Genomic DNA, 17,456 nt, shown 5'->3' on the forward strand with positions numbered 1-17,456 from the left:
CTGGAGAGTTGTTGCTCGTTAGGAGATAAATTCTGCTGAAGGTCGTCATTATGTTTCTGTGACGGGCACAGATGTTTTAATGAGGCTTTGTTTTGCTGTTGCTTCTTTTGAAAACAGGTATGAAGTGGCCCCGCGGTCAGACAGCGAGGAGAGCGGCTCAGAGTTTGAAGAGGAGGTAGAGGATTTTCTCATTAATAAACTTTAAATTGCACAAAATCCACCAGGGGGCACTGTACACTTTATTATCCACATCAAAGTTGCGTCTTTGTTCCACCTGTGCTGGTGCTATTTTATTAAGCACCCTCACAGTCATGTGTTATCAATTTTACCCTATAAGGAGGAAGAGGAGGCGTCCAAAGGAGAGACAGAGGAGAAGAAGATAATCGATCCCAACGGAGATGAAGTCACCAAGAGAGCTGCCAAGAACATCATCGAGTATTGTATTTCCTTCTATCATCTCCCATTTACTCAGCAGGTGTTGCATCAGCTAGAAAGAAACAGCAGTTCACACACGCTGGAAGTTGAGCGTAGAGTGAAAGAGTTAAAACATTAAAAATTAAAAACGTGTTTGAGACTCCTGATTGTCCCTGCAGGAGCCTCGCAAATAAACAAACCTCTGGCCGTCTTTGTACTGAACATGGAGGATGAGGAGCTCAGGCACTTATTAGTCTGCGCTCCCGGGGTCAGGCATCAGTTAGGCGCCATTAAATTCAATTTGAAAGTTGGTTCAGTTTGAGTTAGGATACTTTCAAATGTTCTCTCCCTGTCTCTCTCTCAAATGATCAAACACACGTTCAGGTCAGCCAAGCAGGATGTGGATGATGAGTACAGTGTTCCTACTGGCCAAACCAGCTCCCAGTCTTACTACGGCGTGGCCCACGCTGTCATTGAGAGGGTGGAGAAGCAGTCGTCACTGTTGATCAATGGGATGCTCAAACAGTACCAGGTACACACACACGTATACAACATGTCTGCTTTTGTAGAAGCTGGCTACTCCTCCCTGTGCCTGAATCTACCAGAGGTCTCTTCCTGTTAACAGGGAGTTCCTTTTTTTCCACCATTGCCAGGAGCTCCTCACAGGGCATCAGTGGATTGTTGAGTTTTTCACTCTATTATTGTATCTTTGAGGTAACTTTTTTGGTCCAAGAAATCCAATAACATGACGAGAACTTAATAAATTAATCAAGCAATTGTACATTGGTCACATTTGCAAATAGACTGAGAGAACATATAGAAACACTTGTTGTGAAGCTTCTGCTCTTTTCCATCTTTGTGCCAAACAGTGTGTCAGATGTTTCCTTTACCCTTGGCTGGTCTAAAATGTCGTTCTTGCCTTTAACTGGTTTGACCTCATTTGTAAGTGCTACCACTGGAACTTTGGCGTAAGTGAGCAGGGTTTCCTAACTGTTCTTGGACAGCCTGTCCTGATTCTGGCTGAACAGTGTGGCCCAGTGCTGCCACCAGCAGACACATCTAATTTGTCTTGAATGCCCTTGTGAGGACTTGAGGTTCAGTTCAGTTCTACTGAGACTGTGAAAAACATCTAAAGTGTCCAGCTGGAGCAACAGATTAAGGTGTAGAAAGTCTAATGAGATGGCAGAGCGCTGCACAGAGATTTGCAGCGTCATGCAAAGATATCAACTCTTTCAGCAGCTATTTTATCTTCCATCAACAACTATGTGCGAAACAGACATAATGTGGATTTCAGGTTAGAGAGCAATCCACCAGGAATGTCTGATTGCATGTGGTTGAAATTGGAACTTCTTTCTAAATGAAAGTTGAGTCAGATTGTACCCAGTCTCAGCAGACCGGCTCCTTTCAAATCAGCGAGAACTGATTTGCAGAGCTAAACCTTGTCTAAATGTAGCCTAATGAGCATGTTCACATGAAGCCACTCTCGCCTTTACACTCTCATCTCCCAGCCTGTCTCTAAGGTGATATGGTGCACATCCATGGGGCATTTTTAAACACACATGGGATCCACCCGAGCATGTGATGTGTGATTTGAGAGGCATTAGATAAAGTCATGCAAACACTGAGCTTGCATGGGCAGTCAGCAACTTGATTGCAAACTGAAATCAATATGGCAGCTTGTTTGAGACCAAAACTAGTGTGGCAAAATGTATTTATGACAACATGCTAGCAATGAAATATGCCATGCAGGTGCTGAATGTGTTTTCATTTTAGATTAAAAAAGTCCATTCTGGGTGCTTTCAGTAGTTTCCTGGTTACATAGACAATGAATGGGAGCAAACGTTGGCTGATCTGCAAAGAAGAGCAACTTTGTATAAGGAACATTTTAGAAACTGTAAAGTTCTCGTACAAGTTGCAAACATTGGACCACATTGGCATCCGAGCTATTTGAAAAATTAAATTAAAAGCTTTGGACTCCCCTTTAGACACACCCCTACATGCTGTAGCTCTCACTGCAACTGAGAAGGACCGCTGCTGTCAGCTTTAAGCAGAGTTTACACGACAGCTGAAGTAACAGACTGTCTGCATACAAACAGCTTTAGCTTTAATTAGATCTTCATTCTCCAGCTTTGTGCTTGTCTCAAACAAAGGGTCAATGGATGACAGCGTGTTCAACAAGTAGTTTGATAAATGACTTCTTTTGGCTGTTCACCCACAGAGGTTTTGATTGTGACTACAGTGACACGCGCTGGCGTTCCTTTATCTCTCCCTGGTATTTGGACTTGATGGACTGCATCATTACTGTGTGTGTGTGTGTGTGTGTGTGTGTGTGTGTGTGTGTGTGTGTGTGTGTGTGTGCACCATAAATCACAACATCACAGTCTTTTCATCATTTTTTTGGTCAAGAAAACAGAATCTTGTCATGCTTTATGCTCTCATATATTCTTCTAAATGCATTTTGCAGTCCATGCACGTCTATTTTTGTTGTAAATGTGAGTGAAACAGTCAAGCTGTCGAGTCTTGCAGTGCCAGCGCCAACTTCCTGCTGTGCTTTCAGTGCCACCAGTAACAGCTTCGTAATCATCAAACGCTACCTTTAGTATGAAAACAGGCTACAGATGGCAAGAAAAAGTTAATATAAATGAGTCTGATTTCATTTGATAAATGCGATGAATCCACACCTCAAATGTTAGATACTTTTTATATTATAAGTTACTTAAGTTACTAAGTTTAGTTCAGACCTGTAGGAGACTGGTCTGAACTAAACTTAGTAACTTGATCGGGAAACTAAGCACCAAATTAGGTGATAGTTAAAATAACAGCTCGAGCCTTAAATGTATTTATGTTCTTCAGTGCAGGTAAATTAGCCTCTGCTCTCTGTGATGATGTCCTAGTATATTTACTGAGGGCGTTGCCACGCCTCTGGACATGGAAACAAATCGGTTTCAGGTTTTCTGAATATTCCCCAGTCTGTGGGCAAGGAGCTGTTGACTGTCACAAGTCTTCAGTCATAGATAGAGGCTTTGTAAGCAAACACATCTCCTGTTAGGCACATGAATGCATCTTAGTCAAGCCTGTCTGCCTGTAGCGATACAGACACCCTCATCTCGTCTTCAGCTGCAGCGTACATGACTGTGAGAGATATATTGGCAGAGATCTGGAACTGGCAGCTGGGTACAGCTAGCATTTGTTTTCTATCCAATCACGGTGCAGTCATCCTGTTTGTCTGATTTATGGTGTGCCAAATTTAAAATGAGATATGGTGCGCTGCTTGGGGAAAATTGGACATCCATTAATCGGATCAAATGTCTGCAGTATCAATATATATATAGCAAACCTAAATTCACAGAGACTATGCATTCAGTTGGGAATACATTAGCTCTGGAATTAGCTCTGCTGGCAGACATGCATGCATTGAAGTATTGTGCAGTTTATTGGTCACCTTTTCTGTTGCCACTGTCCTCCTGACCTTTCCTCAGACTCTCGTTCGCTGATTGTTTCCCCACAGGCGAAACCACGCAGCTGGTGACAGAGTTATTTTTCTCCCACACTTAAATGCTTTAGGATATAAAATGCTGTGGTGGCAGTAACATCAAGTTAGCCGGCAAAGCTCACAGTGAAAAATGTCAAATTAACTTCTTGACACGTCTAAAGGTTTGCACATTTACAAGTACAGAGGCAGAAGAAATGCCTTGAGATTCCATATTTTTGGCAGTTCTTTCTTTTAGGCTGTCACAGCTAAAGGGGGCACAGCATGACATTATGTATATGTGCATCTAGTTATGTTTAAAAACTTTAAGACATGTATAATTTCTGCACTTTTCTGGATTTTTCTGGATTAAGTCTGTAGTCCCAAACTTTTTCTGACATGTCAGGATCAAAGATGAGTTTCAGTGTAATCCTCTGTCGCTTTAACGTCTTTTTTTCTTCTTAATTCAACTTAATTTCACTGTGTATTTTTACCTGTCGCCATCTGCACCCCACCTGCAGTGGCTCTGTCCCCCGACAGCAGGCCCCGCCCCACAGTTTGAGAAATCAAGTGTGCTGCTCCACAGTGGGATGCTATAAAAACAAAGATTGCACCAACAAACGTACAGAACTGGGTGGATCAGGTTAGGATGTTAGAAGACATTAGAAGGCCCGTAGTGCTACACAGACCATCCTCAACATCAACAATGGTATACAAGAAACTTTTATGGGCTGCTTTAGTTTCATCACCTGATTGTTAGGACTGACCTATGATAGGATAAACATAGTGCAAGGATGCATTTACTTGACTTGTCGCAGGTGCCTGTGATTGCCTTCATATTTGCTTTGCTTATTATGCACAGCAGCCATTTCAGCCATAAGGAGAGCTCCGTTATTCATGTTGGAATACAGATGATTGTAAACTCTGGACATTATTCATTGTATTGTCTTTTTAACGTGTAGTTAGACGTGTATTTCTCCTTTTTCTTCGTCGTTTTATTGTTTGTGCGTTTTGTGTCCACACAGAGCACGCTCATGCTTTCTTCTCTGTTGTTTAGATTCAGGGGCTCGAGTGGATGGTGTCCTTGTACAACAACAATCTCAACGGCATCTTGGCTGATGAAATGGGGCTCGGCAAAACCATCCAAACCATCGCCCTTATCACCTACCTGATGGAGCACAAGAGGCTCAATGGTCCCTATCTCATCATCGTTCCTCTCTCGTTAGTACTTCTCTTCCAGTATCAATCGTGGCTCTTATCTCGCAATGTCATGACACCCTAAAATCTAACATTATTAGGGTCACCTTTGAAAAGAACTTGAAATGATAATCACTCGTGTGAAGGCTTTCTTTTTGTTCGTGTATTAGCAGCACTACACATAAACTACCCTGATCCTTATGAGTGCTCCCTCACACCTTTCCTGTCCTTATAGCTATTTCCATTGGTGCCAAGGAAGCTGTTTAAAAGGCATAGGCTATATTTCATCAGCCTCAGCCTTGGTACATGGACTCAGCATCCATTTGAAAAAGCACAAACAGCTTTTCAGCATGGCTGGACCTGGAATTAAGTGGCTCTGTAATAAGAAAAAATGTGTATTTTTATATCTTTCTAGTAGATTTGTGCTCTCCAAATGCCCCTGTAGTCTCACAATGACATGAGCAGTACACGGGCTGTAATGGAAAGCAGGAGAGTTGGTGTTTGCTCAAATGAAACGTGTCAGGTGTTCACATCCATCTCACTGTGATAAGTCCAAATTTATGCTTCGTAATTATTCTAACAATATGAAGTACAGTGCATACTAAACAGGGTAGGAGAATACTACTGGCAGATATTTTTCACTTTGCAGTGTGGAAAGGAAATGAGTCCAGCTGCTCACAGCTGCATTAAAAATGCATTGTGCATGAAGGTGCTTATTGTTATTGAAGTTAAAGCGGTGTTCCTAGGCCACTTCCTGTTAGTATGAGGTGGATGAGGCACGGACAGACACTCAGGCTTCAAAGGTCTCGCTTCTCTTGTGTTTTTTTGACACAATGTGCTGAATTGTGGATCTGCTGGTTTGCTTTGCCTGTGATAATTGAGGCAGGGTGCAGAGAAAAGTTCAGCCAATCAAATTGCATTTATTCAGAGAAGTCAGTGCAGCTGCTTGGCACTCAGATCGTGTTATTGAAATAACCTGAGAGAGTACGCTAGTGACGGGTGCAGCGTGTCATTCAACATTTACACTGGAGGAGAAATGAATCATTGCTCTGAGTAATCAGAACATCTTATGTAGCCAAAGTGTGTCATGTGCAGCTAAGTTCATGCTAACTGCTAATGGAAGCTTGCCCTGTGAGAGAGATACCACCTGACCCCTGAGATAGATATGACATTACTGCTCTAGTGACTGCAGCAGAACAGCAGTACAGAGGCATTACATCATCAGTAAAGTTTATGTGACCCTGCACGCCCCTCAAACCACACGGTGTTCTGGTTATGGCTTTCTTTTCTTTTCTTTACTGTGCTTTCACAGTACTTTTTGGGTTTAGCACAGTCTTCGGTCCAATCAATCAGCTCTCCTGCTGCCTCCTCTCTCTTGTCACCAGCTCCCGGCGTCACTAAAAAGGGAGAGACCTGATTACGCCTGCTGCACCACCGCTCCCCTGCAGCGGAGCCAAAGACCTCACCTCTGCCACAGCTTAGTTTTTTAAACTACTAAAACAGCACAGGAGGATAATTAGCATGTCTGAGTGTGTTTTTGGCATAAAGATGCTGAATTTTAGTACAAGGCTGTGTGTGTATCTCATTATAGGGTCAAAAGAGCCAAATTATTTGATGGCAGTTTTATAGATGAGTAGAGAGTCTTGTATTTATTTCATGTGTGGGACTGCTCACAGTCCTCACGAACACTTTATAACTGTGCGACATTAAGGCTAAAAACAACCCATAATGCATTATTGTCCATTACAAAATAATATCTGATAATGTGAATAACTGATGACTTTACAGGGTGTGGTCGATATAAATCTTTAAAACTGTTTTCAGAGTATGGGAATATGTCCAATTACTGATACAGCTTCATGAAGTGTGTGATTCCCCTCATTGTTTTTCACTTACAAACAGCAGGAAACCAGCGTGCTGTTGTTCAGGGCTGAAAATTTAAAGTGGTTGAAGGCTAAAGGCTGATGAAAGTGTGCTCAGTGCTCGCAGGCATGGTGCAGAAATTCAGTTCAGGAAAACACTCGACTTTTTAATTGTTATTCCTTTTAATGTTGATTTCTAACTGCAGGTGTTTGAAGATTAGAGTGAACAATGGTTGTGTTTTTAGAAGCAAGCCTATTTTTTAATGATTAATGAGCAGAGCACTTTTTTTTTTTGAAGTGATGGAAGCTGAGCGGACGCTTAAATCGCTGCTCAAGGCCACTGTGTGTAATGTGCTCTTGAATATGCATAGTGTGCAGGTATGGAGTAAAGCCTAAAACTGTCTGTTTTTTAGCACACAGCAGTATGTCCCAGTATGCCACTGAACATAAGAGCTCGTCTAGTCTCTTATTATGAAACAAAATGCTTTTGGGCTGGTGCATTTTCATGGTTTCTTTGGTTGTTTTTGTAAATGAAGTGTTGATGAGTCTGTACTCTTAGAAGACTCTGCCTTTACTGCTAAAAACATTCTGACCACATTTAAATGCTGTTTTCAGGACCTTGTCTAACTGGGTCTATGAGCTTGACAAATGGGCACCGTCTGTGGTTAAAATTGCTTACAAGGTGAGACAGATCTTTTTTTTTGCATCTCTTTTTTTCTCTTTCGCATCACAGATGTCCAGATTTTCTGCTTTTTACGACATAATGTTGACTCTCCTTTGTCTCCACATGTTAGGGCACTCCTGCTTTGCGTCGTGGGCTTGTGCCGCAGCTCCGCAGCGGGAAGTTCAACGTCTTGCTGACCACCTATGAATACATCATCAAAGACAAGCATATACTGGCTAAGGTGAAAAGGATCAAACCTCTTTCTTCTATCTATAATGTGCTTCCTAACTTGAACCCTGTTGCAACGTCTCCGTCTTCACAAATATCCACAAAATGAGCAAAAGGAGCAAAAGGAATAATTCCAAAACATCTGGAAAGAACAGAACTGTGATTGTTGTTTGTTTCATGCAGTAATTTGAGAGATGTTAAGTGTCCTCGCTTTGCTTTTCGTCTCTTCAGTTGAATAAATCATGCATCATGCATTATTCACTGACGCTCGCTTTTGCACTTTGTACATTTTGTTGTTATTAATGCACAAACTTTTCATCTTCAGCTAAAATTCGGATTTTTGTTTTTCTCACTCGGGCTTTTTAAAGGTTAAATATGTGCATCTGGCAGTAATTGTATTTTATTAACATAAAAGTTTTGCAATAACACCAAGTTTTATTACTTGTGATGAACAAACCTGATTCCAAACATGTTGGGATGCTGTGTGAAATGTAACTAGAACACATTGGTTTTCAGATCTTACAAAACTATATTTTATTCACAACAAAACACAGAAAACACATCAAATGTTTAAACTGAGTGAAATAATTGTTCATTTTGTATCTGATGGCAGCAATATGTCTCAGGCCATGTTTCCCACTGTGCAGCATCGTCTCTCGTTTTAACATCGGTCCACATCATCAAACATCTGGAGCTGAGGGGAGCAGCAGCTGGAGGAGAGCTCCGGCCTTTTGTTGCCCACACCCGGACTGTTTTTCTGATGTGTTGCTACCATAAAAATCAAAATGAGCCAATATTTTACCTAAAATTGTGGATGTGTTCAGTTTAAACACGTAATATGTTTTCTCTGTTCTGTTGTGAGTAAAATATGAGATCTGCAATCACTGAATTCTGTTTTTATTGACATTTTACAGCTTTTCTGGAATTGTGCTCATAATACACATTATATGACAGGGGGCACAAAGATTTCATCAGGTCAGATGAGAACGTGTGAATACTCATAAACACACTAAATAAAAGGCAGAGTCAGAAGCTTGTATCAGAATTATTCTGCAGCCTGACGGTGGTCAAAGTGCAAAATCAAAATCCAGCAGTGACGACTGAGATACTTTGTAAACTGAAATATTTGAAATGCTAATTTGCACTTGGGTTCTGTTTTGTGTCTCCTACAGATCCGCTGGAAGTACATGATCGTTGACGAGGGTCACCGCATGAAGAACCACCACTGTAAACTGACACAGGTGCTGAACACGCACTACGTGGCTCCCCGTCGGCTGCTCCTCACCGGGACTCCTCTGCAGAACAAGCTGCCCGAGCTGTGGGCCCTGCTCAACTTCCTGCTGCCCACCATCTTCAAGTGCTGCAGCACCTTCGAGCAGTGGTTTAACGCACCCTTTGCCATGACAGGAGAGAGGGTAGGTGCCAGAACTACCAGTGTTTCAGTGTTAAGCTAACACTGGCTGATGCTAAAGTCTGGGTTTGGCAAATCAAGTTAATAATTAGTTTTAACCTTCGTAGATCAAATAATAATACATAATGCATTTTGTTTTGTCATGTAGTATAAATTTACAAAGGAGATAGCAGAAAGAGATGAATCATTTCTGAAAGCTTTGTGATTAAAGAGACTGAAGATGTTTTACAGTTTGGCTGCTGTCGTGATCTCATTCATGGCAGAAACCATCAGAAGGAACCTCAGGAACATAAATAAGTCCTTCATGTAACTTGGATCAAGGCCACTTAAAACTTTTAAAGTGATGATAAATACAGACATTATCATTCATTATCAGAAAATACCAAAGCTTCTGTGTAAAAACTGAAATCCTTTTAAAAATTGTAGTTACAGCCCTTTCTTCCTGTAATGGGGCTGCGTTTTACTGAACACAGAAATACTTTCTTAAAGCTGTTAAATGGACCTGCTTCCATCTGTTCCCCTCAGCTCACTGCTTTTCTTTCCAGCAATCACATGTTTCATTTCTCCTGGCAAGGAAGCAAAGGGAAGTTATTTAGGTCATTTATATCTAAAATTTAACACGGCTTATTTAAATGCATAAGGGAGACTGTTTTCATACCCACTGCATTAAGACTCTGGAAGTGTTCTGAATGTAATTCTGAGTATCCACAGGGAATTTTATTTCCTGCCCCTGAAAAGTTCAGTGAGTCTCTCAAAAGGATTCAAAAAGTAAAAAATGTCAATAAATAGACAGGTTATTGCACCTGAGAGTTATTCTGGGTGTCGTCACTGGTAGGAGTGACATTTCATGTCCTTCTCCACATTTAGAAGCGGTTTCCTCATCGACTGCTTTCGATGCTTCGCAGAAGGCTGAACGAGCGGTAGCCAGCATGGAAGTGGTCTCTGATATTTCTCTGTGCTCTGACATCGAGAGTTTCCAATTTCAACAGTCATGGGACTGCGGTTTGGACAAAGGTCCCGGTTCAATGCTAGGAGAAGACACAGCCCTTTGGGGTCGCGTCATATCAAACATGTGGAGCTGTGGTCACCCCTCGTGTGGAAAAGGGAGTAGGCAAAACTATCAAATCCCCCGTAGCACTGCCCGCTCCCACCAAGTTCAGCGCTCCATCTTAGATGACATCTGTACAGCTCATCTCATATTACTTTTTTAGATGCATATAATTAAAAGTTATAGATGTTTTCTGAGCTGAAAAATAAGTTTTCTTTTTAATAAAGGGAACCTGTTCTGCTCATTTCCAGCTGTACAAGTGTTGCATGATTTAGGAAAAGACTATTTAAGCGTATTTTTACTGGAAGCTGAGCTTTCTTGCATTAGTAGTAGCTGTTTTAGTTCATAAAAAACAATTTGGTGCCCTGGGTGCAACAGAAGCACCGTGGCCAAACATAACAATTTTTAATTAAAAAGGCACCCTTAAAGAAAAAGTGGATTCAGGCACGCTTCTTATCATCAATTAGTTTTTAAGTGACGTGTAATAATGGCAGCAGAGTGAGTCAGTGGTTGGAAACAGGCTGGACCCTTCTGTCTGGAATTTGCATGTTCTTTGTGTGCCAGCATGGGTTTCTTCCAGGAGCTCTCGTTTATCACGCCATGGAAAACATGCCATGTTAATAACAACCTTAGTTGGCCAAAGAAACACATGCAAAAGAGCTTCTTTCTCTTAAGAGTTTTACTTCTGGGTTAAATGAAGGTTTAGCGTAAAGCAGCATGTCGGCAGGTAGGAATCTGGTCACTCTGCAGAAAACAAACAGCTGCGAGGCATCATCTCTCACTCTTTCTGACGTGTTCAGGTTGACTTAAACGAGGAGGAAACTATCTTGATCATCCGGCGTCTGCACAAAGTGCTCCGCCCGTTTCTCCTGCGCCGGCTGAAGAAAGAGGTGGAGTCTCAGCTGCCAGAGAAGGTGAGGTTAACACGACTGAACGTTGATGTAGGACGCTGCAGAGTTCTCAGTGCACCAAACCTGCACTGCTGTTTGTATGTAATGCACGTGTTAGTCGCTCCTAATGAGCTGATTTCAAGGTTACATGCAGCTGTTTCTACACTTTGAGGAACAGGATAGTCTTTGCTGACCTTGGATGAAACATTCCTGCTTTACAAAGTAATTGAAGCTGCAGGTTTGTAAGTACTGCATCGAGCACCTGGCCACACTGTGCCAGAGGTGTTTCAGAAAGTAATAGAAGAAAAGGAGATAAAGTAGTCTGTGTGATAACACATTGTTATCAACTTATACAGTTGCATTGCTTAACTGTTGTGACACAGAGCCAGACACCTTAACTGATGACAGGTAATTATCCGTAGCCTTCTTCTGACCATTCATAGTTATTTAAAAGAATGAAAGATTTTGAAAGAGATGACTTTCTAAGCTGAAGTACAACCTTACAGCTTGTTCTTTGTTATTATTCTGTCAAGTTAACATACTGTGACTTTTCTTTATGCCTTTATTTTCATTCTCATTGGTGTATTTTGTCAGTGCTGAGCTGACTGATGGGGATCGTGGATTTGGCTCAAACAGCCTCACTATTGAAAAGACACCACTGTGCCACTGGAGTTTTATTTCATTATTTATGTTGTCGTTCACACAGGTGGAGTACGTCATAAAGTGTGACATGTCTGCCATACAGAAGGTTCTGTACCGCCACATGCAGAAAGGCATCCTCCTCACTGACGGCTCAGAGAAAGACAAGAAGGTAGATATCATCAGCTCCTCGGCGGCTTCGCTGTGCCGCTCTGTTCTGTCCGTCTGTGTCGTGCTGACAGACAAAGCCTTTGGGAAGAGTCTGCAGTGATTTGCCTGCTGTTTGACATCAGAAGGACCTTGAACTTTCTTTGAGTGCACTTTTGCTATGTTTGCTTAATTTAATTGGATATTATAAATTTAATTTGACTCCTGAAGCTACATTTTAATTTCCAGCTTTAGTTTAATTTCTTTTAACCAAAGCGCTCACAGGAATGTTCTGCTCATGATCTGCCTTCAAAACCAACTAGTCAGTGTTACCTACGTCCAAGACATTGTAATGAGGTGTAGTGTTTTTCAATGTGCTGTCCATGGATACATCACAATTGTGCTTATCAATATGATCATGTGAAAGGGGGGAAGAGCCCCTCTGAGAATCGCCGCCTTATCGTGGTGGAGGGGTCTCACATGGCAAGTTGGTCCTGGGTGGGAGACCAGACAAAGGGCGATTAAGAAGACCAATCAAGGGAACAGTTCACCCTGCCTGGGATGGGGTTCCCAGGGCCCCACCCTGGAGCCAGGCCCGGGGAGGGTGCCCGAGGGTGAGCGTCTGGGTCCATGGGGCCTGGCCGGGCACAGCCCGAAAAGGGACGTGGGTCCATTCTCCTGATGGCCCACCACCCACAGGAGGTGTGTTAGTGGTCAGGTGCAACTGGGACATGAAATGCCTCCTGAATCTGAATCTCCTTTTGACTTTATTGAGCTTCATGACAGGTTTTCATCTTCTTGCTTTTATTAACTGAAAAAGCTGAGGAAATACTTCCTTCATGAGTTGTTAAAGATCAAACACAGAGCTCTGAAAGAGTCGGCACCACTCTGTTCCTCAGGAGGCTGCAAACACGGCTCCCAATCAATCAGAATGTGGTTCCTTAAACAAATGTTGGATCGGTCAAAACTTAGTTCACACCTTGTTTTCACTTCCCACAAGTTATTAAAAAATAGTTAATAATTAAAGTAAGGTGTTATAGGTCATTAGTCGCATCAGCTTCTCCGGACTGTTTGGATCTTTTTTACTTATTTTATCTCTCTAATACATTTCTCCAGGGCAAAGGTGGAGCAAAGACCTTAATGAACACCATCATGCAGCTGAAGAAGATCTGCAACCATCCGTACATGTTCCAGCACATTGAAGTGAGTGTGGCATTGTTTCCTAGAATATTTTATGTTGATTTCAAACTGTTGCACATTTACTAAATTGTGATATTTAGTTTTCAGCTCAGGGGGAGGGGCAGATCATTCATTCCATCTGTGTCCCCCTGGTTTTTACCGCTGTTCCAAATGAGCTGTTTCACAGTGGCTTAAATGCATTTTAGTGTCTTTAAGCAAAAAGATCCACTGAGTTTAGGACTCACCATACCTCAAACACCAACATTAAACACCTGGTCCTTTTACATTTGCTACAAATTGGTTGTTTCCAAAGTTCCCAAGTGTTACAAATTCGTGCTGACCTGTTGGCTTGTGATGACAGTTAATGGTAACATTAGCCATATTTGTTCCACGCCGTGCTGACACTGAGGAGATTGATGGTGTTGTTGGGACATTGCCTTTAAAAGTAAAAGTAATTCCTCAGATGCCACGAGAGCATTAAGCGTCTTGTCTTTGCTCTCGCAGGGAGTAATAGAACATATGGCTTGCAGTGTTTGCAGAAATGGATCGGGCTGGTAGACTTTGAGGCTGACGCTCATTTGAGCGCATCTGTTTGGATGCTGGGGCGGTTCTCAGATGAAACATCACAAGAGGCTGAAAACCTTAATGGCTCGTTCAAACAGACTCTCTGTAACTGATTTAGTCTAGTCTCATGACTTAAGTCCTGATAGAGTCATGTAAATGTGATCAAACAGTAAGGTTTTCATTGATGTTTAGTTCTTGTTACCTTCATCATGTAACACGCTCGTTTGTTAATGTTGGTTTGGTTCTTAGATGACACTAAGGTCCCCACACAGAAACAGAACTGATAGATCAGCTGGTTAAAACCTGCCTGTTGTTGCAAATCTTGTGACATGTTTACAAGAAGTCATATATTTGCCTTTTATATGACTTAGTTTAATTGTCTGTGTTGCTTTGACTAGTTGATGTTCTCTATTACAGGAATCCTTTGCTGAGCACTTGGGCTATCCAAACGGCATCATCAGTGGGTAAGTCTTACAATCAAACACCTCATGTCCTTCACTGTTACACTGTTACTGTTGTGAAAACATATAATAATACAGTGGCCAAAAGATCTGTTTTGTGCTTTGAAAAACACATTTGATTTAACGCAGTGCTGTAGATGCTCATGCATGGACTGAGTAAATAAGTAAAATAAAGATTTAACAGTGATTTAAGCTCATATTGATGCTCAGACATCATTAAGGACTTAACTGCTATATTTAGTTCTCCAGAGATTCAGAATTTCCTGCCATGAACGTTTGCTTTTAATTTAATCTTTATTAATGATAAAAAATCCACACATGAAAGCAAATGATTAATATTGTTTACGTCAGTTTACATGAGTGCAGTGACAGTGATAGAGCTTGTCAGTTTGTATTTGTGTATAGTCATTTAACACCTAATACAGGATGACGAGGTTTCACATGCGAGAAGCCAACGTGTCAGATAATTGCTACATCTCTGCTGTGCTTGGCACTAATTGGCACCAGATAGCAATTATTCACAGCAGCAGTTCACCTCAAACCCCACGTGTGAGAATGGGTCCACGTTTAGATCACAGAATGCAGCTTTGCTTTGGAACATACCAGAAACAGCCAGCTGTGTTGGAGGGAACGGGCCACGTGAACTCGACGTGAGAGACGGCGCCGATTTCATGGAAGGGATATGCAGCGCGCTGGAACGAGAGGCTTAAGTTGGCGGTGTTACACCTCCGTCTCTAAGGAAGTCAAAGTTTGAAGTGTTAAGCTCGCCGCCTAATGCTGCTCCAGGCACGAGGATTTCTTTGTCATTTAGAGCACTCGGGAACGTGTGACATCCGGTCTGGTTTTGGTCATGATTAGAAGTCACTGCACACACACACACATGCATGCACACACCTTTAGTGTCAGTTTGTAAAATTTATGCAGTTTATTTGGCATTTTTGTTTATTTTGCATAGGGCTGTTCGATATAACGATATATATCGGATGACGATATGAAAACGTCTATCGCTTCATTTTACGCTATCGTTTGTTTCGTGGTGTCGCAAAATAAACTGTTTACGTCAATATTTTTTCATCGTTTTGATGGTCACTGTAGATTTTCTTAAAGTTCTCTCTTTCTCTTATATTTAATATAACCACACTAGACAGACAAGCGACTGTTTTTATGCGTAGGTGTAACCAGTGATGTATCTCGACATACCTGAATAGGGGGTGTCCAGTGGAGTATCACCTTATTTGCTACATAAACTGGGAAAGTTCACTTTAGGCGAGGTGTTAAAGTTTTGCTCCACTTCATGTCACACAAACGGTATCTTGACCTAAAAATAGTTCATGATAAACAGAAAAGTCTTTTAGTTTAAAAAAAAAAGTATGTATTCAAGGCAAAGAAAATAATAAAACATTATAGAAGCTACTTAATAAAAGATGCATCGTGCACATAAAACATGATGAATAATAAAAACCACTGTAGAAACTCATTTATTGAGAAGTCCTTGTTCATACCTGCTGTAAGCGGCACTGAGCTTTTAAAAATCGAACAGATTCTCTGTTTTTCAGAGAGAATTAACATCAGCGCCTGTGTGTTTGAGTTTAACTGATGTTTTTCACTGAAGTGTCAGGCCACAGGCCGGCGTTTGTCTTAATGGAGCTCCTGTGTTCAGTGACACACTCATTAACAGAGCAGGATGTTTCAGTGACGTACAGCAGGGAAAATAAGGATTGAACATGTCACCAATTTCCTGAGTAAATATATTTCTAAAGGTGCTGTTGAACCCATCCAATCCACACATGCAAAGAAATCAAACCATGGACAGAGACAGAGTTTTTAATAACACAGTCTTGGTAATATATTGAAAAAAATCCAGCTGTGTATTCTCATATTACCCAATGGAGCTGCTTAATAAACAAATCACGCTGAAGAAACAGAAAAATTAAAATAGCTTCAAGTTCCAGGAGACAGAGGACAGATTAAAAGTGACATTATTGCTCAGCTCAGATATAGTGTTGATGTTTCATAATCTTCTTCAAGATTTAGTGAACAGGTTTTCACAGAGATGACGTAAAAGCCCAGAGCTGCCTCAGCTGTTGTTCAAACTCTGAGTCAGGCTTTCATTGGCCAATTTTAAACCATTAACTGCTGCCACACTAGATGCCACGCAGGTTTTGAAAGTCTATTAATAAAAGTTTATGATCCATTCTTTGTTTTTACTATCTGCACTCAGGCCTGATCTGTATAGAGCATCTGGGAAGTTTGAGCTCCTAGATCGCATCCTACCGAAGCTCCAGGCCACCAACCACAGAGTGCTGCTGTTCTGCCAGATGACCTCTCTCATGACCATCATGGAGGACTATTTCGGATACCGCAACTTTCAGTACTTGCGTCTTGATGGTAAGCTCTCACACACATCTGTTTGAGGTGTCCCGAGCTGAGCCTGTGAATCAGGACAAAGGCAGAATCAGCATATTTTAAAGTCCTGAAAGAAGCTGAATGGAAACAAAATCTGATCCTATCTTTGAGTTTTGTCCACTTTAGCCTGTTAATATGCAGTGAGGGGAATAATGTTGTAGTATCTTTACCTGAGAAAGTAAAGCACCTTGTGGTGAGCGCTAGAGCTGCTGGATTATTGCGCTGCTCAAGAAAATGAAAGGAACCGTGGAAATCACACATGGGACTCAATGCACGAATACTCACGCTGAAAATCTGTACTGATGTTCTTTGTGTCTAATTTACTGAGAACAAAATGATTGACTTGATTCAAAATCACACCAAATGTCAGAGTTAAAAGCGGTGTCCTGGGAAGCTCCCAGATCTGCATTGAGGCATTAGTGAACCACTGGATAAACTCTGGTGCTGTTTGGTGGGTTCAGATTCACTGATACATCCCAAAGGTTCTGAGTCACGTCCTCATGTTTCCCACACTGGAGTCTATTCCTTATCAGTGCTCACTGGGTTCTCACTGGTTCTGCTTTGAGAGTCTCCACCATCACTAGCAGCATATCAAAACCATAACACTTAAATGTTTGAGGTTTTCCCCTCTTTGATGTGATCAATGTTGGGGTCATCGTTTAAAAAAAAGTAACTGTTGCACATATTACACGGAACATTTTCTTAAAAGTAATGCAGTACATTACTTAATTACTACCAGGAGAAAGTAATTTGTTACATTACTTTTGTGTTTCTTCGTAAAATGACATGAAACGTATCGTCTCATAATTACCATTTAACAGTCTAGACTTATAGGTCACTGTCATACACACCAACACGATGAACGATTTTTCTCTTA

General features: G+C 41.5%; 1 protein-coding gene across 2 annotated transcripts in view; it reads left to right on the forward strand.

Annotated features, from left to right (window-relative positions):
• The window catches only part of smarca2 (SWI/SNF related, matrix associated, actin dependent regulator of chromatin, subfamily a, member 2), a 58,808-nt gene that overhangs the window by 17,648 nt on the left and 23,704 nt on the right, over positions 1–17,456 (forward strand). For both annotated transcript variants that reach the window (XM_031756574.2, XM_039621144.1), the window contains 12 exons: positions 118–175; positions 338–435; positions 799–946; positions 4,941–5,104; positions 7,558–7,624; positions 7,737–7,847; positions 9,007–9,249; positions 11,094–11,207; positions 11,890–11,994; positions 13,086–13,172; positions 14,130–14,176; positions 16,395–16,561. In XM_031756574.2, coding sequence (XP_031612434.1) covers positions 118–175; positions 338–435; positions 799–946; positions 4,941–5,104; positions 7,558–7,624; positions 7,737–7,847; positions 9,007–9,249; positions 11,094–11,207; positions 11,890–11,994; positions 13,086–13,172; positions 14,130–14,176; positions 16,395–16,561 — 1,409 coding nt within the window. The remainder of the gene's footprint in view (positions 1–117; positions 176–337; positions 436–798; positions 947–4,940; positions 5,105–7,557; positions 7,625–7,736; positions 7,848–9,006; positions 9,250–11,093; positions 11,208–11,889; positions 11,995–13,085; positions 13,173–14,129; positions 14,177–16,394; positions 16,562–17,456) is intronic.

Source organism: Oreochromis aureus, linkage group 12, assembly GCF_013358895.1.
Source record: "Oreochromis aureus strain Israel breed Guangdong linkage group 12, ZZ_aureus, whole genome shotgun sequence".
NCBI classification, from domain to species: Eukaryota; Metazoa; Chordata; class Actinopteri; order Cichliformes; family Cichlidae; genus Oreochromis; species Oreochromis aureus.